The sequence below is a fragment of the Palaemon carinicauda genome, chromosome 38, assembly GCF_036898095.1.
Source record: "Palaemon carinicauda isolate YSFRI2023 chromosome 38, ASM3689809v2, whole genome shotgun sequence".
In the NCBI taxonomy this organism is placed as follows: Eukaryota; Metazoa; Arthropoda; class Malacostraca; order Decapoda; family Palaemonidae; genus Palaemon; species Palaemon carinicauda.
In genome coordinates, this window is record NC_090762.1 from 69,792,113 (window position 1) to 69,817,975 (window position 25,863).

Below are 25,863 nucleotides of genomic sequence, written 5' to 3' on the forward strand. Positions count from 1 at the left end.
ATGCCTTCTTAATACAGCACATTATTCTAGAAGCTTTATACCATCTGTACCCAAGTTGTGGAATGATCTTCCTAATCGGTTAGTTGAATCGGTGGAACTTCAAAAGTTCAAAGTAACAGCGAAAGTTTTTATGTTGAACAGGCTATGTCTCTTTCTATGTCTTATTTATGAAAGATCTATTTTAATTTTCTTACTATTCTGAAATAATTTATATTAATTGTTCACTACTTCGCTTGTAGTTCATTTATTTCCTTTTCTCACAGGGTTATTTCTCCTTGTTGGAGCCCTTGGACTTATAGCATTCTGATTTTACAGCTAGGATTGTAGCTTAGATGGTAATATATATATACATATATATATATATATATATATATATATATATATATATATATATATATATATATATATATATATATATATATGTATGTATGTATGTATCTATATATGAGTATGACCCTAAATATACATAAAAATTTACAGTAATACCACTGTTTATAAATAACCTGAAATATGTCCATAAAATTTCATTTCGGTATATGTCCTTTGTATCGGTCTGTGAGCAAGAATTACTATCCTTATTTGCCCTTTTTGTGGAGAAATACTCACAAAACTAGCACGGGCGGTGAAGAAAATAGTCACCCAGCAACCATATGCTACTCAAGTTTTTAACATGATTTCTACACTGTTTTGTTTCACCTTGGCTTATTAGGACCCTAAGTCTTTCACTTGCTCCTCATGAGTCGTACCAACACCACCTTAGGTCTCTAGCAGTGATTATTTAAAAAGCTGTGATCTCATGTTCTTTATAGAATTGTGATCACTGCTGATCATTACAAGGTAAACTGTATAAATAGTATACAGAAATATCTAGACAATAACCGCCAAGATGATCATGAAGCAAGGACAGGAGATAATTACTTTTAGAGTTGAAAAATTAAATTCTCGAGAAGTTAGATAAAAGTGAGCGTGTGGCAGAAGTAACAAAGATATATAATTATAAAACATTCGTGACAAGCACAGTTTATTAGAAGAAAGAAGGAATAAGAGAAACTGATGCTGCGAAAGGGGTGCTTGCTTTGACAAAAATAAAAATACGGGAACATGTTCTAGATAACCCCGAGAAGGAGTTAGCAGGAGATATAATAATGGAGAATATCATTTAAGAAAAAGTTATGTGCTAACCTTTTGAAAAATGAGCCATGTATGTCAGCAGACAAAGAAAAAGAAACATTCAAAGCAAGCTGTGGATGATGGCCTCAGCTGAGAGGAGCTTCTTAAAGCTTAAGCTTATCAAGACCTATTTATGGTCGTCCATGGGATAGGATCGACTCTAAGGTCTTGCAATAATCAGCAAAAACCATGAGGTGGGCAAGCAGGTGTCACATGTGGATATCACAGATGACTTTACGAGTAAAAAAGCCAGAAAGTAGACAATTTGAGGACATCACATTGTTACCGTGACTAACGTGACTTATCAATTGTTATTCTGGTAAGTGTGTGACTGTGACATTAAATAATCATTAATTTGGTGTTGTTATTTATTGTATTTGCACTTTGAACTAGATGTGAAATAAATAAATGTGAATTGTAATAGTTTCTTGCATCTTAGTAGACCATCTAGAGCAGGGGTGGCCAACCAATGGCGCATGCGCCAGCAGTGGCGCATTGCACGATTACATGTGGTGCACTATACCACAGAGATAATAAAAGAAAAAAAAAACATACCTGAAGATGCCTAATAATATAGAGATGGAATTTGTAGATCTACGAGCAAATTCAGTGCTGAAGAGTAAATTTAATGAACTTCTCTCACTCCCAACTGCATCTGAAATGCTTAATTTTTGGCGAATATTACCAGGTGAACGTTTTCCAGACTTGAAAAAATTTGCCCAAAGTCATGCCTTTTGATTTGGAACAACATACAGATGCGAGCAAATATTTTCATCCATGAAAAGGAACAAGAACAAACTGAGGTCGCGACTATCCGATTCAAATCTGAAGAACTGTCTGTTCTGGTGCTCTCAATTACTAATTTAACTCCTAATATTACAGATTTAGTGAAAACAAAGCAAAGTCAAAAGTCTTATTAAAGCTAGTTATGTTCATTTTTCCTGCATGTGAAATTACTATTCTTTAAAACTGCTGATTATGTTCATTCATTTTTATTCGTACTTTCAGGAATAACTAATGAATATTATCAATGCAGATTCAAAGTGTTAATAAAGTAAGTAAGTACAGTTTACTTTGTATTCATGTTAAATCTATTCCTTTACAACTGATACATCTATCCACACTACTACTACTACTACTAAACACACACACACACACACACACACACACACACACACACACATATATATATATATATATATATATATATATATATATCAAATTATTATATGTATAACCACCAACTATGTCCAAATCACCGTACTTAAAGGATTGAAAGGGGGTTAAAGTTTGTGAGGCGCATCTGAATTAGAAGTAAACAAAATTGGTGCATAGGAGACAAAAGGTTGGCCACCCCTGATCTAGAGGGCTAGGAATCACCTCATCACAGTTTGAAAAACACATCTGGGGATAAACGAAGTACCTATATATCTATCTAGGATCCCCAGAAAGCTAGAAAGGTCCTGTAATAGATGGATAGTAAGCATAACAGAATGGATCCTTAGAGATTGCAAACGAAGCAGGGGAAGGAGGGAAGACGATGGATTGGCGAGGCCAGAAAATTTGCGGGTAGACTGGCATAAAAAAACCACAAACAGACGTGAGTGGAAGGACATGTCTGAGGCTTTTGTCCTGCATTGGACTAGCAATGGACGATGATGATAATACTTGAAATCTAGAGATTATGTGCTTGTTAACTTGTTTTGGGTTTGTTTATCTCCCTAGAATAAGAACTTGCATCTACACAGATTCGTGAATGTATAATCATGAGAAAGATCGGGAACCGGTCTTATTCTGTGTCTGGGATATACTGTAGTCCCTGGTGCCAGAGATTAGGAGACACAGTAAACACTCCTTCAGGGAAATTGGTGTTGTTGGCTCAGCTTCATGTTCAGTAACACTGAGCGGGGACCAGTCACTGACCAGGGTTATTATGGGACTATTTTCAAAGAGCTGAGGACTTTAGTGATGTCCCAGTCTGGTGGTCTGAGCTCTCTTGGCAGGCAGGACTGCTCAAGAGTCAAAACTCCTCATCAGTAATCAGAGTTCCAATGACTTAAAATTAACTGCATACCTAGAACTACATACAGTATGGTAAATTTTGGGAATATCGGAATGGAATGGATAATCAGAATTATGATTATTCTTATGCAACATGCACATATAAATAACTGTATGACGGTACTAAAAGTCTTTGCCCGACAAATTAATGTTGGAAGACAAGACAGAAGTAAAATACTCAAAACATGATAGAATGAAAGATTAAAGCATTTTCTCAGGATAGATTGATCACCAAAATTCTTGAGACTCTCAATATTCCATTAGAACTGACTTACATGTATGGTATAGGCTAACAATTCTCAGCAGCAGCTGACACATATATGACAGTATAAAAACACTTATTCTAGTTCTGGAGTGATGTATGAATTATATTCAAACCTATTAGATTATTCTATGGCTTAGGAGATACGCACTTACCTCAAATGACATGAAAAGTTTTGACTGTGATCATGATGTAACAGACGATTGTTTACATTTCAATCTTTTCTTCTTCTTTTTTTCTATGATATTTACCTTATTGAATGGAATTTAAAAAAATGTAGAAAGGATTGGCCCACAACCCTAAATCAAAGAAATATCAACGAACTGGGATGAGATTACAAATACTTTAAATTGAAGTGAATTTCAGGGGAAATTCACCGGTGGTGTTTGCAATCTTTGCGAATGCTAAAAGAATAATAATTTCTTTCTTATCTTTTTCACTATCATGTAAGTATAAACAGCAGATCAAATCTTTCCCCTTTCCAGTCTTTAGGTTGAATTTCCTGTTGAAAATAAGCTATGTTTAGTCATTTGCTATCTTTAAAAGTCGCTGTATCTTGAAATCACCTCTCTGTTCATGCTGTGTTTATATTTTGTATCTAAAGTTTTACTTAGGGTAAGTTGTAATAGACATTTGCAGTAATTAATCTTGGTAATAATACAGTTAATCACTTTTTTTTTTTTTTTTTTTTTTTTTTACAAAATGCCCATCTAGATATATTTTATAAATGCATTTTCACAAACCATGAGATATAACGGGCATCGTACATATAACATCACATAAGTCCAAATATCCTGTGCATACGGCTGTATCTACATGAGGGAAACGTCCCTCCCTAACAATCTGTTGGACTGGGGTTCGCGACCCAATCAGGCTCAATAGTTTCTTGTAGCGTCTGCAACCTCACCAACCTTGTGAGCAAGAGATGGTTTAGACTAAATAGACCCTGAAGGCTGTAGGTGTACTTACTAAGTCATCATTAGCCATTGTCTGGCCTTCCCTGGTCCAGGCTAGGATAGAGAGCAGGCTAGGGCGCTGATCATATGTAGGCCGACATTATATATGGTCAGTCTCCAGGGGACTATTAGTGTCTCGTGCATATGCTATTCATGAGTTCCTTTAAACGTGATAGTGTGTGCAATATATAATAAACAAAATATCAGGAGCATAACAGGTAGAGCGCACGGCGCTATATTTGTGCGTATAGATAAGCCAGAAGCCTTTCATATCCATCGAATCTAACTTTCGAAGTCTCTAGGTTCGAACAGATCTTGAATCCCTTATAAATGAAAGCATATGATAAGCTACTGTTTCCTGATATTCATATACAATTTTTGTTTTAATTTCCAGTTCACTTGAGCTTGAAAGGCCAGATATTAAACGAACGCGAAACAAAGAATGGGTGACAATTGGCAACTTATCTTGTCAGTCTCACTCTCACTAGACTTTTAAGAGCTTTCTGCAACGGCACCTCCAATTTTCTTGCGGTGTACTTACATTTGAGTTTATCTTTCTTTTAGAGTATTATGTCTTTTTCCATATGTAAAACACTTCTTTAGTGTTTTGTATATTTCTTTCACTAAATAGATATAATTTATAATTCTACTTTTTTTTAAGTCTTCGAATGGGTGTTGTAGCTCAAATCAGTTAATTTCTTTCTTTTCTATATTAATGGCAATGACAAAATAACAAACATTGGGTTAACCCTTTCTCATTATTTTCACAAAAAAATACTTTTTACAATTCCCACTTTGCGTCTATTTGCCTTGTATGCCCTGTCAATGGGTCGGTGCTTGAACCTGCCCTAGACCAACCAATGCCCACCCCCCACCCCTACACCCTGATTCAACGAGCCCCCCTCCTCCTCTTGCTCTTTTGTAATCAGAAAAGGTTCCAAATCAGGCTTCATGCAGAGCTCCCGTAAGCCGATTTTCCCTTCTGGCCTTTGGAGTTATGTACTGTATTAGCTATTGGGAAAGAGAGTAAGAAAAGAACGATACTTTACCAGTTGAGAGAATGACATTGATGAATAACATAATAGGTTGTTTACTGAATACAGAGGGAAATTATAATTGGCTGTAAATGAAGAATATAAAGATGAGTGTTGTGATACAGTATGACTGTTGGCATTTTAATTTGGGTTGGATGACCTTAAATAAGATATGGTTTTGATTATTTATTATTCACATGTGAATAAAAGCTTAAAATATATATTCTAAAAATGGAGAACACACATTCATACTAGCTTTATTAAATGAAACTAGGCATTCAGCTTTAGTAAATAAAACTAAAACTTGTTAACCTATAATTCATTGTAATGGATGTTCTCGTGATCTCAGAATTCTGGAAAAAAAGAAATATTTCAAATGAAACAAAAAATCGTAGGGAAAGAATATTACACTCACTCTCTGGACATTTATACTTACACTTAAACACATAACAAAGTGTATACACTGCCAGTATTACACGATAGAAAACATTTGTACAATGTTCAGATTTGCACTGTTGACGATGGCCGCTATTACATGTAGTCTTATGAAAGGGCTTCACATAAGTCGTGTTAAATTATATATATATATATATATATATATATATATATATATATATATATATATATATATATATATATATATATATATATATATAACGATAACACTTACAGCCGTTTCTAATCCACTGCAGGACTAAGACCTCAGACATGTCAATTCATATCTGAGGTTTGGTCAGTTTTCATCACGACGCTGGCCAGTAAGGATTGGTGATGGTGGGAGATTTTCGTTTGATCGTCCACAACAAATTAACCAAGTATGGGTGGCCCTGACTGGTAGCCTACATCTTTGCTGATCATGGCGATATGCAAACCTTTTCACCACCGTAAGGTATCCCCATGCAGAAAGGGATATATATATATATATATATATATATATATATATATATATATATATATATATATATATACATATATATATATATATATATAAATTTCCTATCTGGGGATGGCTCCAGGGATAATAATAAAAAAAAAAACACCAGTCATTGTCAAATACAACTGCTCAATCGCTGATAAATGACTGTTCAGAAAAAAATATGTTGACATAACAGCATGATACATAAACACACAAGGCTCATCAGTATTGCATCTAGCCCCTTCATACACCGAGCCATCCCAACTTGCGCTCAATGTATACCAAGGACATAATATGTATATCCACATTTCTCTTCCTATCTCGATATTAAGAATCTTTTTATTTATTTATACTACGCTATTAGCTCGGTGCTGGTTTAGTATGTGGCCTACCTTTTTTATTCTGGTTTAGTATGTGGTCTACCTGGCTTGTTAGGTTAGGTTAGGTAAGGTAAGGTAAGGTTAGGCCACATACTAAAACAGATAGAATTTCGTAGGCCATATTCGAAAGGTAGGCCACATACTAAACCGGCACCATTAGCTCTTCTCGACAGCTTCAACTTTTTATCCTTCACTCGTACCAACCTTCATTTAATTTTCAAAATAAAATGCGTTCCATAATCCCTTCAAACATTCCGCACTTGCTTTTCACAGACGAGACAGGTATTTCTTTTTTCAAATCTTTTGAACACATTACAACCTTCCTATGTCCACCTGTTCTATGGACTAACCTTCTCTTATCTTACTATGCTCTCATTTCTTCCTACAACTACGTTAGCACTCATTACTCCATTGTTTAGGTTTCCATTTACCTTATCCTTTTAATCTAGCTTACATTTACTCTGTGGTATCTCCTCTCATATCAACCTATTTTTTCCACCAGCTTCTGCTTCCTCTCTTCACTCTTCCCATCCAGCGCAAACGTAATCATCAATCATTCAACACCTTCATTCACATTTCCTATTCCTCTCCCTCAATTTCACGCCTGAAATATCAAACCTGTGACTCTCATGCCCTTACACTCTAAAACATGCTTCACCCCATCATAAACGTCTTTTTTATTTCTCTCAACAACTTGTCATCAACGCCACACAATTTCAACACCCACCTGATTGCCTCTCTATCGACTGAACCAAATGCCTTTTCTAAGTCCACATAACCTACAGCTCTTTCCATTTACCTACAAAATTATAACACAATTATTTCATAAGAAATATCTGATTCAAGCACCCTCTTCCTTGTTTAAGCTCAGAGCCCGTCTCATATGAGTCCATCTATCACCGCTTACTTTATCAATCAAAATTAGGCAATATCCCCGAGTCACAATATGCACCTCGCATACACACGCACACACACACACATACATATATATATATATATATATATATATATATGTATATATATATATTTATATATATATATATATATATATATACATATAATATATATATACACACACACACACATATATATATATATATATATATATATATATATATATATATATATATATATATATACTGTATATGTCTATTTATAAACACCGGATTATTATGTAATTTGTAAACAGGATAAATAATTTCTTGTTACTAAAGCTATTATAAAGGATAGAATAAAAAGTGACTCTTATCATTTTAAAAGTCTCATTAGCAAAAGACTGGCATAACTGAATAGTATACCTTTTACTTGCCCAGGCTAGAGAGGAATAGAGGAAATAATAATAATAATGAAAATAATAATAATAATTATAATGATAATAATAATTATTATTATTATTATTATTATTATTAATTGGGTTTTAAAAATATGTAATAAGAAAGTAAATAGGAATATGTAAATACGAAGTAAATTCCTAAGAAGTTCATATTTCCATCATAGTAACCCAGAGAGAGAGAGAGAGAGAGAGAGAGAGAGAGAGAGAGAGAGAGAGAGAGAGAGAGAGAGAGAGAGAGAGAGAGCTGCAACCTCCGTTTCAACCATCTTGAGTTCGCAGTGGAGGAAAGCGTATTTTTTTCCTCTTCTTTTTTTCCTCTGTAGGTCTTCACAGCCTTGGAAAAAGTAATCAGGTTTTTAAATTGGAGACTGTGTTCGTCCCAATAGGAAGACTCAGAAGTGGCACATTCCCGACTTCAGTAAAGATGGCTGGAAGACTCTCTGGCTGTGGTCGGAATTGCCTTAAATATTTGACGGTCCGTGTTTTAAAATCTACGTCTCACTATGCGGTCTCTTTCAATCTGCTTTTTATTTTCTTTCACGCTCTTGTCTCTCGTTTCTTTGTTCAGCTTTTATCATTGGAAATAGTTGATTGGGACGAGGCAGTCTCGATTATTTAGAGCCGTTTTAAGTATCTAACGTATCAATCAAAACTATTTTTCTAACAATTCTTTTTATTTTGATTTTATTACATGAAAATATCTGTTGAAGCATCGAATGCTTAAACTTTGACCGATGATTAAATTCTGCTGAGATGATGGAAGAGTTCATTAAAATGTTAAAGCTGCTTTACTTATTCCGACCGACTGAGAAAATTGCCTTGTGCTCTGTCTAATCAAGCAGTCAGCCCTGATGAGTGATGGGAGAGTAAGATCGTAGCTACGACCACCTCGGGGTGAGGAGAGTTACAGGAGAAAAGTAAAATTAAATCAACAACACTTGCAACAGACCTAAGGTGTCTGGTAAGAGTATCATTGCGTTCAAAAGATGGAATGCATATCTTGAGGTTTGGAGATTTCAATCTGAGATTATTTGAGCGTTTAATGAAGCTGATTGATAAGCAGGGTTTGATTACCTAAAGTTAAAACAACGAACATGACAAATGAAGAACTCTACTGTGGAGTATAATTTTAGGTTAAATTCTATATGATAGTCTGCGCTCTGTCAACCATAATTGTATTTTGCGTTGGGTGCATACATATACACAAATATATATATATATATATATATATATATATATATATATTATATATATATATATATATGTGTATATATACACACACACACACACACACACACATATATATATATATATATATATATATATATAATCTTGAAAACAACCACATTATATACATATACAGTATATGTATATACAAAAATATAATTAATGAAAATTACGAGTTTTAGAGATAAACTTATCATATACATACATACATATATATGTCTGTATACAGTATATATATATATATATATATATATATATATATATATATATATTATACAAATTTACATATATATATATTATATACAAATTTATATATATATATATATATATATATATATATATATATATATATATATATATATATATATATATATATAAATATATGCATATCATCAGCCGTAACTAGTCCACTGCAGAACAAACGCCACAGACATGTTCTTCCACTCCCGTCTGTTTTAGGTCTTTCTTTGCCCATCTATACTCAAAAAATTTCTTAGCTCCTCAATCCATCGTCTTTGCTTTCTTCCCCTGCTTCTATTGCATTCTCTAGGGACCTATTGTATTATTCTTAATGTCCATCTAGTATCTGTCATTCTCATTACATGTCCTGCCCATGTCCATTTCTTTATCTTACATGTTGTTAGAATAGCCTCTATCTTACGTTGCTCTCGTATCCATGTTGCTCTTTTTTCTATCTCTTAATGTTATTCCCATCAATATTTTTTCCATAGGTCTTTGAGTTGTAAGTAGCTTATGTTCTAAGGTTTTAGTAAAGCTCCAAGTTTCCAATGCATTAGTTAATACAGGTAGGACCATCTCATTAAAAAATTTTCATTTTAGAGATAGTGGCATTTTACATTTCATAATCTCATTTTGTTTACCCAACACTTTCCATCCCGTGCTTATCCTTCTTTTAATTTTGGTCTCGTGTACTAGGGAAACACTTACTGTCCTAAGCATATATATTCATTAATAGTCTCTAGAGGTTTGTTCATGACTCTTATTTGTTGACCCTCTGTATTTTCACTGAACATTATCCTAGTTTTACTTATATTCATTTTCAGTCCCACATTAATGCTTTATTCAAATCTTCTATCATCTTCTGCAATTCCTTACATGATTCCCTAAATAAAACTATGTCATCCGCAAGCTTTAAGCTGTTAAAGTCATCTTCATTAATATTAATGGCTACAGATTCCCAATAAAAAAATTTAAAAACTTCTTGTAGACATGCTGCGAATAATTTAGGAGAGATGGGGTCTCCCTGCATAACTCCTTTCTCCACTGGGATTTTTTCACTTTCTTTATCTAGTTTTAGGATATATATATATATATATATACATATATATATATATATATATATATATATATATATACACACACACACACACACACACACATATATATATATATATATATATATATATATATATATATATATATATATATATATATATCCTTTCTGAGTGGGGATACCTTAACGTGGTGAAAGGGTTAGTGTATTGCCATGATCAACAGTACTAGTCAGGGCCATCCATACTATGTCAGTTTGCTGTAAGCAATCAAACTAAAGTCACTTCACCATCACCAATCGACAGCAACCAGCTTGGTGGTGAAAACTGGTCAAACCCCAGACATGAATAATTTCATACTAAGCCTAAATTTTTGATAAAATCAGCATAAACATGTACAAATGTAGATAATGTGACAGTTAGTTACGATGCTGATATATCACCTTTGAAACTACACTTAACAAACCCCTATCAACTGTGCCTTATAAACACTAATGAAATAAAGACAGGCTTAAGCATCATACTGAACAGAGACACAGTACTGCACTGCACGTCATCTAAGATCTAGGAAATACTCGTAAAATCGAGACTTTGGCTTTAACAAACTTTCTGTACAGCTATAAGAACACAATAAACAAATATAAAAGCAAGAAAAAACCTTAATCGCTACTCATGTTGATGAAAGAAGAAGTATGCTCTCTCGCCCGCATCCTGAGCTGCGCTAAACTCGCAGGAGTCAGGTTAAGACTTGGTGACGTCAGGCTGAGACTCGTGGGTGAGAGGGAGAGAGAGGTGGGCGTGATGGGCAGAGTTGAAGGCGTGAAAGATAGGCTTGGAGTGAGGCTCAGACTGTTGCTGGGGAAAGACAACCCAGCTGGCATAAAAGACTGATGATGAATGGGCGGCTTCTCGTCCTCGTGATCCCCAAGGTCGGGAGAGCGAACCCCCAAGTAATAAGAATTGGAGAGGACTGGCGAAGGAGCTGACGGGACAGACGGTGGAGATGTTGGGCTCGCTGGAGGTGGGGGAGTTGAGAGCGTCGAGGTGAAAGGGGAAGTCCATTCCATGCCCAAACAAGGTATTGACACGCCTGGCGATCCAGATCCTGGGGTGGGCATTGACAGAAAAATAGAGAAGCATTATTATCGCATTGTAAATTCAGATGATATCCAGATCCTCTGTGGGGTGCTGAGAGAAAAAGAAATGAGAGGCATTATTGCTCCTTTCTAAGTTCTGATGAGATCCAGATCCTGTGAGGGGCACTGAGAGAAAAATGAGAAGCATTATTGTTTCTTTGTGATTTCAGTTGAGATATTATTCCTGTGTGGGGCACTGGGAGAAAAATGAGAGGCATTATTTCTCCTTTATAAAGTCACATGAGATCCATATCCTGTATGAGGCACTGAGAGAAAAATGATAAGCATTATTACTTCGTTGTATATTCAGATGAGCTCCAGATCCTGTGTGGTGCATTGAGAGAAAAAAAGGAGAATCATTATTGCTTCTTTGTAAAGTCAGATGAGATCTTGTCCTGCTTTTCATTGATAGAGAAGAAAGGTATGATTAATTTTGATATTCATACATATGAAGGTTCATTTTCCACCAGCTATGAGATAAATGGGGAATCTTTATCCTTTTTTTTCGTTCATACAAATATATTCCCTTCGTAGTTTAACATTTTATAAAAATAAAAGATAATATATACATATATATATATATATATATATATATATATATATATATATATATATATATATATATATATATATATATATAAATTTTCTTCGGGTGACACCTATAGAGAACTCTGCGTACCAAAACAAAGAAAGATTAGTGTCATCTGTTTTCTAATGTTCAATGATGCCTTGTTTCTTTGAAATAGGGAGAAATATTACAAATATTAAGTTTCTTTCTCTGAAACTCATACGACCAATGTTATTGCGACGCCATTTAACAAACAACCCAAAGATTTATATTTGCTAGGTAGACTACAAAACATATAATGATTGGGAGTTAAATGGCTGGACAGGATTAGAAATGAAACTATAAGAAATTACTCGAGTGCCATATGAGAATATCATGGTAAGGGGTGGATGGAGATGGTTTGGTCATGCTCTTCGCACTCCCCAATAGAGATTAGTTCACCAAACGTTCACTGGGCCCCCCAGGGCACTAGAGTAGTTGGAAGACCCAGGCCTATATGGCTGAGGACTATGAAGCGAGAAGTAGGAGATGATGAATGGAGAAATATTGAATTAAAAGCTCAAGCTAGAGACGACTGGCGAAATCTAACCGAGGCCCTTTGCGTCAACAGGCGTAGGAGGAAATGATGATGATGATGATGATGAGACTAATATACATTATTCATATGGAAATATTAAATTAAATGATTTTAAAATATCACAGGTAGCAAAAAAAAAAAAAAAAAAAAAAAAAACATATTTCGTAAACAAACGGTTTTGGAATCACTATACCGTATATATTGAAATATGCCATTGGAATACCTTTGAATGTCGATTTTCTTATAATCTTTATAATTCAACAAAGGACTTCTGACATTTCATGGCGATTTCAAACAGTTGTTTGAATGTTGAACCTTATCTGTTGCTGCCTTAGAGGATAAGAAAAACGGAGGAACAATGAATGAACTCCAAGACTATACTATAAAGAGGAAGGTCACTCAAGGATTACTTGCCCAGACCTGAAGGAGTTCAGTGAATATTCTCTAATGATTGTTTTTTATTGTTAGTAAACTGAGTAAATTTAAACATTCGAGATTACGTAATAGAGAAATAATAAAAAAAGATTATTGTATTAGCGCAAGTGTTCAAAATGTGAAGACAATCACTTAATACAAGATTAAAATATTGAACTTTAACATAAATAAAAGCGGAAAAATAGGAAAAAAGGGGACAATAATGACACATAGTACTTTAAAATGATTACAATGCAGATCAAAAGGAAAAGATCTGTGCATAAAACGCTACTTAATATCTAATTTCTTATCGGCATTGTTTTTGTCTGTGCCATGCTGTTATTAGATCACAGTGACTTTAAATATGAGTTCATGGTTTTATGAGAAGCCATTATTCCAGTGCATTAGAGTTCATATAATCTCCCAGAACGAGGCAGAGAGACAGAGAGAAAGAGAATTAAATGGGCGTTCAAGAGTATTTGAAAGCCCTAAGAAGACATCAGAGGGATGATCCCCCAGCCAATCAAGATATAGATGTACGATTTCCCGGGAGCCAATCAGAGATGGGAAAGGGATAGCGCTTGAGTCACGTGATCCACCGGGGCAGAGCCGGAGTTTTGGCTGGATAATTAAACCCTTCCATAATACAATTAACCAAGTCGACATCAAAACCTGGCTCAACTTTCAGCCGGTATTTGATCCGGCCGACATTAATTAAGCCTTGATCAACCTTTCGTATACTTAAGGCGAGTTTTATCTCAGCGTGGGTTTCGGAAAAATCGCCATGGCTTATGTTGTGCTTCAGCATTGTAGATGTACAGAAAAAAGCTGAAACTTGCAGCGAATATATATTTATATATATATATATATATATATATATATATATATATATATATATATATGTATATGTATGTATAAATAAATAAATATATATATATATATATATATATATATATATATATGTATGTATAAATATATATATATATATATATATATATATATATATATATATATATATATAGGCCTATATATATTAATAGGCTGACATAAGTTTCTTTTCTATAGTTTAATTATGAAAGATCTATTCTAATGTTGTTACTATTCTTGAAATATGTTACTTCAATCGTTCATTATTCCTCCTGGAGTTTATTCATTTCCTTTCTTTACTGGGCTATTTTTTATTTTTCCCTGTTGGACCTTTGGGCTTATAGCAGCCCTGTTTTCCGACTAGGGCTGTAGATTTAGCTAATAATAATAATAATAATAATAATAATAATAATAATAATAATAATAATAAAGGTAGTTTTTAACTATAGTGTCAACGTCAGAATTTAGTTTTGGTGCGTGAAAAAATTGAATAAGGATTTGCTAAACCCCAGGAATGAATAATAGCCTTTGGTTTAAACCCTGCCTGAATTGTTTGATTTCTAATACTTCCACAGTAATTATCGCTATTTTGATTATGAAGACTGTCTATAAAATGGCAAGAGTTTTCCTCCTCTGTGAGGATACAATGATGAATTGAATGTCAAATCTAAAAAGATTTTAACCAACTGATGAAAATTTTCGTGGCATTTAATTTACATTATTTTCTGTTGCTTTAGTTTTTTTTATTTTTTTCATTCGTGCCTGTTAAGAATCACGTTGTAATATCAGACTGTAACGATGATTGTTTTGTGTACCATACCGTACCATTGGAATACTGTAAAATTGCTGTTGTTATTTTAATCATTATTATTATTATTATTATTATTATTATTATTATTATTATTATTATTATTATTATTGTTGTTGTTGCTGTTGTTATTATTATTAGTACTTGCTAATCTACAACCCTAGTTGGAAAAGCACAATGCTATAAGCCCAGGGGACCCAACAGGGAAAATAGCCCAGTGAGGAAAGGAAACAATGAAAAATAAAATATTGTTAGAAGAGTAACAACATTGAAATAAATATTTCCTATATAAACTATAAAAACTTTAACAAAACAAGAGGAAGAGAAATTAAATAAAAGTGTGCTCAAGTGTACCCTCAAGCGAGTGAACTCTAACCCAAGAAAGTGGAAGACCATGGTACAGAGGCTATGTTGTACTTTTTGTACTGTCCTTTGTTTTACCTGTGAAGAAAAATCCGAAATGAATCTTTCTTCATATAAAATCATTTCTTACTATGCTTTATTTTGATGATGACGCTTTTATTCGTCACTGTCTTCAATTCATAACACAGCAACCACAAACCAAATAACTACATTTATTATTTCTTTTTATCTGATTGGGAATAATTCTTTTGGTTGAAAATCCTATTAATCCTATTTTCAATTCTTTAAAAAACAATAATCTTGATATTTTCAGCTTGACCTGAAAATGTTATCATTCAACGTGAAATTTAAATGCAAAAGTGAAGATACTTTCCTGGAAAAATTTGACAGAAAAAAAAGAGTGGATTGTTTAACGTATTTACGCTATTTCACGTTATAAATGTACAGTACATCAACTGTAACAAATAGTTTTAAAAGATATAATAAGCTTCCACTAGATAGCCGAAAGATTTGTTAAGACTTTTAAGAAAAAGCTGAGGACTTACAGGCATCTCTTTCGTTCTGAGACCCTGACTTAGGCTATATATAATGACCCTCACATAATATATTCCAATAGAATATATTTGAATATATAGAAAACTTATAAACTGATGGGATTATTCCATTTCTATGATACAATGAATATTTTGTTTTATTTATGCACATCTCAAGTAGGCTGCTTATACATTTTAAGAATTGTCTCAAATTTCACGGGACTCGTGCCTTACGTACGGTACGGTATGTGCCGTGCTTTAACAAAACATCGTGCCGTACACATAAAACACCGTGTTCTTCGTATTAAAAATAAGAAGAACAAGGAAAGCAAAACAAAATTGTACTGGTATTATTCCAGCTGTGACCAGATTGTGGAATCAACCTCCTAATCAGGCAGTTGAATCGTTGGGACTTTAGAAGTACAAAATTGCAGCGAATGTTTTTATGTTGAAGAGGCTGAGATGAATGTCTCTATAGATTATATATGACAGATCTATTCGAACGTTGTTACTGGTCTTATGATAATCTACACTCTTTAGTCATTATTTCTTACATATAGTTTATTCATATCCTTACAGTATTTCCTTTCCTTAAGGGGCTATTTTTCTCTGTTGGAGCCCCTGGGCTTATAGCATACTGCTTTTCAAACTATGGATGTAGCTTAACTAATAATAATAATAATAGTAATAATAATAATAATAATAATAATAATAATAATAATAATAATAATAATAATAATAATGAGTGCAGGAGAGGGGCCTGAACAATATAAGAGAAGACATCAAACAAAGAATAAACGCCAAGGCACAGAAGATCCAGAGGTATGTAAACATAAATACAGAATCGAACTCTTCGAAACAAACCAGAAACGCCTCTATACAAATAATTGAAAGGCTATATAGCCATCCAAAAGAGTCTGGGAAGGTTTAAGGTTTAAAGGCCACTCATGAATAGCAGAGGCATGGGGCAATGACCTTGCCCTAGCAAGCAGGACAATGCCTTAGAGACTGACCATATACTGTATACATATGATCATCGCCCAAGCCGCCTCTCCCAAGCTAAGACCAAGGATGACTCAGCAGATAGACTTATACAGTAGGCTTCCCAAACGCCCCATCCTTAGCTCACAAGGATAGTGAGGTTACAATGACCAAAGGAACTAATGAGTTTGAGCGGGACTCGAACCCCAGTCTGGCGATCACCAGGCAAGGGCGTTACCAACAGGCCAACACAACCAATGGAATATAGATTAACCCAGTAGCCCACAATAAGCAAGCAAAATGGCTACAAGATATAAAAATTGATGAAAATGGAAGAGTTAAGAGAAGGTTATTTGATATCACAACCTAGGCTACAAGAAACCAGTTGAAGAAAACTCCAAACTAGAAAACACCAGGCCCTGATGAAGTCCTTGGTTACTGGCCCAAAAACGTCAGGGCCTTACATAGAAGAATGACAGAACAACTCCAGCATTCTATCCAACACCATCAATCACTTAAATGGATGACCATAGGCAGGGTTTGTCTAATTAAAAAAAGACAAAAATAAAGGTAATATAGCAAGCAACTGCAGACCAATTACCTGCCTATCAAATTGGTAGAAGCTGATAACAGCTATCACCAGCAAAAGATTTTAGGCCTACATCTACTTGGAGGAAACAAACACCATTCCCAGCCAGCAAAAAGGTTGCAGAAGGAAATGCATAGGCACAAACAACCAGTCACTAATAGACAAAATGGTAATGAAGAATAGCAAGAGAAGGATAAGCAACCTGAGTATGGCATGGATAGACTACAAGAAAGCCTTCGAAATAATACCACAGTAACTACGGTAATGGCTGATAGACTGCTTAAAGATACATGAAGCAGAGGACCACACTATCAGCTTCCTCTAAATGCAATACAAAACTGGGGAAACTCTAATTACATGTTCTGGAAAATGGCTTTCAGAGGTCAACATCCGGAGACGAATCTTCCAAGGGGACTCATTATCCCCACTACTCTTCATGGTAGCTATGATTCCCCTGACAAGAGTGCTGGAAAAGGTACGAACTGGAGAAAGGAGGCACCAGACTAAACAACCTCATGTTTATGGATGATGTGGAGGATTTATTTTTGCTTTATTTTTAATTTTTTGTTTTTGCCAAATCCTGTGAGAGAGAGAGAGAGAGAGAGAGAGAGAGAGAGAGAGAGAGAGAGAGAGAGAGAGAGAGAGAGAGAGAGAGAGAGAGAGAGAGAGAGATATTGTGTTAGCGAGCGAAAGTAGTTAGGTTAACGATCGTTTGTGGTGAGAAAGACTGTTGGTTTGAATGAGATTGTTTGTTTACATTTTTTAGTTAGGTTACGACAGTGGTGAATGTTTCGGAGCGAATGCTTTTTTTGATTGACTGCGTCCTGAGTCAGTTGTGTGAACGCTGGAATTATTATTTTTCTTCACCAGCGAGGAAGTGATTTTTGATTTTCTGAGCCGTGATTCCTCCTTTGGAGAGACTCAAGTTTAGAAAGCGGATTATTGTTGATGACCAGGCCTGTAATAAAGGATTGCATATAGACTTCGCTATTTGATTGCTCAACTGTTGATGACCTGGCCTGTATACGATTTTTCTTTTGGACTGTTTTTTGGATTTCTGAACGGATGATGACTTGGCCTTTGAATTAGGATTGCTGATGATGATGATGATGAATATGATGATGATGATGATAACAATGACCCCATTCATGTAAGTAGTGGGTACAAATTGCCACCCAGTGGAATAGTTGACCACCAAGTGGTGGTACTGGTAGTTTGCCATAAAAGACAGTTTGGCTTGTGTTGAGGACAGTGTCAGTGTCCTATAAAATAATATATACATATTGGTTGTGGTTAATTTAATTTTAAGTTTGTTAGGGTTTTTTTTGGTGTTTTGGTTTTTGCATATTTAATATTAAGTTTGATCAGTTTTAAGTATTTTGAATGTGGATGCTTTTGGTGTTGATTATTTTAGTTTGTAAGGTAATATAGCTTTAAGGTTATGTTGTGTTTCAATTTTCCTTCTGTCCAAGAGTCCGGTTGATAAAGTAAGGGGAAAGTTTGTGTTGTGGGACAATTGTCAGTTAGAGTGATTCAAGGGTGTGGGGGTTGTTTTGCAACATCCCGCCACATTATTTTGGCGCCCGAACAGGGACTGCCGAGGTGGGATAGAAGCTGGACTGTTGGACGAAGGACGGAATTAGGATTAAGGTTGATGAAAAATGGAGGAGCAATTAAGGGTTTTGAGGGAGGAATTGCGGCTGAGTAAGGAGCGTGAGGAGAGGTTGCTAGTAGAGAATGAGAGGTTGAACTGGGAGAATGCGGTGATGCAGAAGGAGCTTAGGGAGTTAAAGGGAACTGTAGCGAAAGTGGAAAAATGTTTTGAGATGAGGATGAAAGAGAATGAGGAATGAATGGAGAACCGATTGGAAGATATGATGGGGCAAGTCATGGGGATGATGAAAACTATAATGGGTGAAGGTGCAGTCGGAGGAGTGTCCTCAGCTTCGGGTAATGGGTTGGTAGTGGAAGAGAAGGTTAAGGTAGGTGATAATGGGAAAGGAAGTGATAGTGATAGTAGTAATAGTGATGGTGATATTGAAGATAAGGGAATTAGGCATAGTAAGGATGAACAGAAAGGGGAGAGGAAAGATGAAAGTAAAGGTAAAAGTGATGTGAAGAAAGAGAAGAAAAGGTATCAGGCTGATAGCAAGGACGATCGTGAATGGGTGAAAGTGGTAAGTAAGAAAAAGGGTAAGAAGGGAATGGTTAAGGATAGGAATTTAAGTGTGGAAGTGGATTCATTATATTCAAATGAGGAAGAAGGTAACAAGGGAGTAGACAGTGATGATAGCAGTGAGAATGAACGTGATGTGTGTAAGACTGTGTTTATGAGAGAGGTACCTCGGTGTGAAAGGTTCAATGAGCATAGCAGTAGGGATGTATATGATTTTTTCAAGGAGTATGAGAGGTATTGTCAGGATAAGTATGGTGATAGTAAAAGAGTTTGGGCTAGGGAATTAGGGGAATATTTGACTGGGTATTTGTTGACGATGTATGGAGTGATAATGAGTGTAGGGGACGTTGATTATGAAAGTGTGAAAAAGAGAATAATTGAGCAGGTAAAACGTATGAAAGGGAGTGTTAAGTATAAGCGTAAGAATGATTTTGATGAAGCACGGATGAATGCAGGAGAAGCGATATCAATGTACGTATGTAGGTTGGAAACTTTAGCTAGGAAGAAGTATGGGGATGAAGGTATAAATGAGAATAAGGAGTTAATGAGGAAGTTTTTGGCTACTGTACCCGAGAATGTTGCTGAGTTTGTTAATTTGAAACGGAAGGAGAAAATGAGGTGGACGAAAGAAAGATTGACATGGGATGATATTTTAGAGATAGTTGAGGATTACGAGTTGGATAGGTGTATGAAAGAAAGTAAATTGTGAGTGTAAGAACTGGAATGGAGGAAAGTGTGCCAGAATTTGTTAGTTTTAGAGATGCTGTTATGAGAGGACCGATGAGGGTAGCTGATAGTGTAGTAGATAGGAGTGTTAGGGCGAGTAATGTGGGAATACCTGTAAGGACAAATGAAGGGTTTAGGCAAGGGAATCAGGTTTGGAGGGATAGGAGTGCTAGTGCGCCGCAAGATAGGTCAGGTAGTTGTATCCGTGAAGAGAAGTGTTATAGATGTGGGAAAGTAGGACATAAGAAGAATGAATGTAGATGGGCTCTTGGTGCTTGTTTTGGATGTGGTGAGGTAGGGCATAGAATTAGCGAGTGCAAGAAAGAGAAAGGGGTAAAATGTTATCGGTGTGGTATGACAGGGCACATAGCGAGTGGATGTCGGAGTAATCGTACAAATGTGATTTGCGGTAATTGTGGTAAGGATGGTCATTATGCTAGAATGTGCAAGGAGCCACGGGGTAAGTGTACTGAATGTGGTGTAGATGGGCATGTAGCTAGGGTATGTAGGAAGAAGGGAGTAAATCAGCCAGGATGTTCGGGAAACTAGAGTGTAAGAGGGTTCAGCTGGGTGAGTCCTCCTGTGTGTATGGAAGGAATAGGATCAATGTTTGTGAGAATGGGATGAGTAATTGGTTGGAAATGAGCAAGTATGAACCTAGTATGCATGAAAAGTTAGGGCTGGAAAATAAACAATTAGTGTTAGTTGAATATAGGAAAAAGAGGCGTTTGAAAGTTTTAAGTAAGGATGAAAAAAGGGAAAATTTTATAAGTAAAAGTGAGAATATAAATAAGTATGACAAGGGTGTAAATGTGCAAGTGTGTATGGAAGATAAATGTGTTAATACAGATGAATCATGGCTGAGTATGAATGATACCTATAGTGTGTGTGGCTTTTCCTTAGATGATGTAAAAGAAAGGATGACGAATGCGAGAATGAGAGATAAGAGAATGATAAGTAGCATGAATGAATCTTTTGCTAAAGTTGAGAATGTTTTTGATGAAATGGATGAACTGTTTGCAGAAATGAGTGTAATTATAGGGCCAGATGAGAACGAGGTAGATATGATTGTACATGATATATTAGATGGTATGGATTTAGATAGGAATAGTGTTAATGTAGCGAATGATTGTGATCAGGAAGAAGTGAATGAGAGAGTATATGGAGGCCCAGTTACTCGGAGTAGAGGTCCCGTTCCCGACTGCGACTGGGTTATGAAAAAAAATAATGTAAGTGTTGTGTGAGAAGGATTTGGCAAAGTAAGGGGGGAGGAATGTGGAGGATTTATTTTTGCTTTATTTTTATTTTTTTGTTTTTGCCAAATCCTGTGAGAGAGAGAGAGAGAGAGAGAGAGAGAGAGAGAGAGAGAGAGAGAGAGAGAGAGAGAGAGAGAGAGAGAGAGATATTGTGTTAGCGAGCGAAAGTAGTTAGGTTAACGATCGTTTGTGGTGAGAAAGACTGTTGGTTTGAATGAGATTGTTTGTTTACATTTTTTAGTTAGGTTACGACAGTGGTGAATGTTTCGGAGCGAATGCTTTTTTTGATTGACTGCGTCCTGAGTCAGTTGTGTGAACGCTGGAATTATTATTTTTCTTCACCAGCGAGGAAGTGATTTTTGATTTTCTGAGCCGTGATTCCTCCTTTGGAGAGACTCAAGTTTAGAAAGCGGATTATTGTTGATGACCATGCCTGTAATAAAGGATTGCATATAGACTTCGCTATTTGATTGCTCAACTGTTGATGACCTGGCCTGTATACGATTTTTCTTTTGGACTGTTTTTTGGATTTCTGAACGGATGATGACTTGGCCTTTGAATTAGGATTGCTGATGATGATGATGATGAATATGATGATGATGATGATAACAATGACCCCATTCAGGGAAGTAGTGGGTACAAATTGCCACCCAGTGGAATAGTTGACCACCAAGTGGTGGTACTGGTAGTTTGCCATAAAAGACAGTTTGGCTTGTGTTGAGGACAGTGTCAGTGTCCTATAAAATAATATATACATATTGGTTGTGGTTAATTTAATTTTAAGTTTGTTAGGTTTTTTTTTTTTGGTGTTTTGGTTTTTGCATATTTAATATTAAGTTTGATCAGTTTTAAGTATTTTGAATGTGGATGCTTTTGGTGTTGATTATTTTAGTTTGTAAGGTAATATAGCTTTAAGGTTATGTTGTGTTTCAATTTTCCTTCTGTCCAAGAGTCCGGTTGATAAAGTAAGGGGAAAGTTTGTGTTGTGGGACAATTGTCAGTTAGAGTGATTCAAGGGTGTGGGGGTTGTTTTGCAACATCCCGCCACAATGACATCAACCTGTTCGGGAAAGATGCTAAGGAAATAGACATGCTAATCCAGATGGTAAGATTTGTGTCAGGAGATATCAAGATGGAGTTTGAAATAGAAAAGTGTGCCCTAGTTAACACAGAGAAAGGAGAAGTAACAAGGATGGAAGGGATAAAGCTGTCAGATGGACACATCATCAAGGATATAAATAAAGCAGGCTATAAATATGTCGGGGTGGTAGAACACCAAGAGATGAAGGAAATGACTAGAAGAAAATAAATGATAAGAATGAAAGCTATAATAAAGTAAGTTTATCTCTGGAAATATGGTAAATGCTATAAACACCTGGGCAGTGTCAGTAATCGAGTACAGTGCTGTAATAGTGGAATTGAAGAAATCAGAGCTATGCAACATGGATAAAAACTAGAAAGGTAATGAACCTGTACCAAACACTGCACCCAAGAGCGAATATTGACAGGTTATACAGTACATACCACGTAGTGAAGGAGGAAAAGGACTGATCAGTATAGAAGATTATGTCAACATCGATAGTCGAGCACTGGTACAGTACCTTAAGACCAGTGAAGATGAAATGCTAAGCAGTGCATGGGGAGCAAACTTGATAAGGGAGGATGAAGATTCAGAAGTGTATGGGGAGAGAACAGAAAACAAAAATACGAGAAGAATAGGAAAGAAAACCAATGCATGGACAATTCCTGAGACAAACTGAAGAATTGGCCAGTAAGGAAATATGACAGTGGTTACAAAAAGGATAACTTAAAAAAGCAACTGCAGGGATAGTAATGGCAGCACAAGATCAGGCCCAAAGAGCAAGATTTATTCAACGAGCAATACATGGAACTAACATCTCGTCAAAGTGCACGAAATGTATGACAAAGGAGGAAACCATCAAACACATCGCCAGTGAATGTCCAGCACCTGCTCAAAATCAATATAAGAAACGACATGATGCAATGGCTAAAGCTCTACATTGGAATCTCTGTGGAAAATATGAAATAAAATGCAGAAACAAAGACAACGAAAAAAGGTATTTCTAATAGATGTCGCAGTACCGCTGGACTCAGGAGTGGAAGGGGAAAAAATATAAGTACCAGGACTTATAAAATGAAATGAGAAGGCTAGGGAATATTCAGGTTGAAGTGGTACAAAAAATCATAGGAGAACTAGGGACTATACCTGAGTCATTGAAAAGGAATCTTGAGAAGGTAGGACTTTGCAAAGAGCGTGCTACTGGAAACAGCACATATAGTGATGGGAGTGGTGGATTCCCAAAGAAACTGGATACAAATAATAATAATAATAATAATAATAATAATAATAATAATAGTAGTAGTAGTAGTAGTAGTAGTAGTAGTAGTAGTAGTAGTAATTATATAAGCAGAGGTTCAAGTACAAAAACAAGTTTATGATAGATACTGTATTTATATAAAAGTTGATGTGGTGAGATTTGTCCTATAGCGGCCAAGCTTTAAAATTGCTAATTTTTTCTGACATAAATCATCCCAGACAAATCCGAATATTCCGTACATAAGTGAAACACTAAATACACTCAGTTTTAGATTTTATGAAGTGGGCATATTGCCTAAAAGAAATAGGCCTACATGCACCAAAAAGTATACATGTAGTACACTTGGGTATATCTAACCCATACAGTCATGAAAGTAATCAGATATCTTTATAATCAGTGTTGTGGCACTTGCGATGGATATGAAAAATATGTATTTCTTTGCGAAAATTCTAAAGGGAATTGATAGTCATATAGACACAAACACACGTGGCCACACAAATATGATGTATAAACAAAACCTTTCATACATACTGTATACACACTCACACACACTCACACACACACACACACACACACACACACACTATATATATATATATATATATATATATATATATATATATATATATATATATATATATATATATATATATATATATATATAATGCGTATGTGTGCCTGCACGTGTGAGCGAGTATATATCTGTTGCGGTAGTCTCTTGAAAACTTTCCTGCCTCGCATTCTATTGGACGGGTGTTTGGGATCCGCTCAGGCTGGATAGTTTCTTGGGAGTATCTGCAGCCTCACCCTCCTTATAAGCAAGGGAGGGAGGGTTTGGGGGAGCCATTGCTTGGCCCTCCCTGGTCCTAGCTTAGAGAGGGAGTTTGGGCGCTGATCATATGTTTATATGGTCAGTAGTTAAGGCACTGTCCTGCCCCCTTCTTCTGCAATTCATGAGCAACCTTTAAACGTTTATGAATATGAACGCATAGAAGACTAAACTGCTCGGTGAAATCACCTTACTTCAATTACGTATTGCCTATTAATTAGCAAATAGTAAAAATCATTCGTTTATTACTTTTAGTTTTATTGGAAGCTATAATTGAAAAAAATATACAAATTGGTGTTAAAAGTTACACATAACATCAATATAGATAAAATAGAGCAGAAAGAGAACAAAACTGAGAGAACGAAAGATTGTGTACCGTGTCAAACGGCAGTATGGTCATTGCATTCCGTGATGCCCTACAAGAGTAAACACTACCACCCTCTTCCATCCAAACCATCCACTCCCACCCCCTTCCATCCAAACCATCCCCTCTCCCTCCCTTCCTAAGGGAGAGCGAAGGGGAGTACGTCCTTTGACAGGCTTCTTTCTGCTCTTAGCATCATCGAACCAAAGCGTGTGTGTGTGTGTCGCGTGAGTCGTATCAATGAGTTTCTTCAGTGGATGAGAAGAGTCTACTGCTTCTTATCAAGTGGTAAGTGCCACTACTGCAAAGATAACCACTGCTAATTATTGTTGTTGTAGTCGCAGTAGTAGCGGTAGAAGTAATGGAAATATGAACGATAGGTTACTCACGCCTATCGGTAAGAGAAATTCATTTATTCAATACTATTATTAAGTTGTTTTCGAGCTCAAAATCACAAAAGCCTTCCGTTAATTCTCTCGTAAGCGCTCGTCCATTGTTAGCTGGAAGTAATGCAAGTTCTCTTGCTTGAAGGCACATTCGGGCACACTATTCTATCTTATTTCTTCTCCTTGTGTTTTTCTTGAAGTTTTTATAGTTTATATTATATGAAAGATCTAATTTAATGTTGTTACTGTTCTTAAAATATTTTATTTCAATTGTTTATTGCTTCTCTTGTATTTTATTTATTTCCTTGTTTCCTTTCCTT

The 25,863-nt window shown here is 35.6% G+C and overlaps 1 protein-coding gene across 2 annotated transcripts in view; it reads right to left on the minus strand.

Annotated features, from left to right (window-relative positions):
- Window positions 1-10,820: 10,820 nt before the first annotated feature.
- The window catches only part of LOC137630708 (paired mesoderm homeobox protein 2A-like), an 84,439-nt gene continuing 69,396 nt past the window's right edge, over window positions 10,821-25,863 (minus strand). For both annotated transcript variants that reach the window (XM_068362344.1, XM_068362343.1), the window contains exon 6: window positions 10,821-11,736. In XM_068362344.1, the coding sequence (XP_068218445.1) occupies window positions 11,291-11,736 (446 nt within the window). In that variant the 3' untranslated portion in view covers window positions 10,821-11,290. The remainder of the gene's footprint in view (window positions 11,737-25,863) is intronic.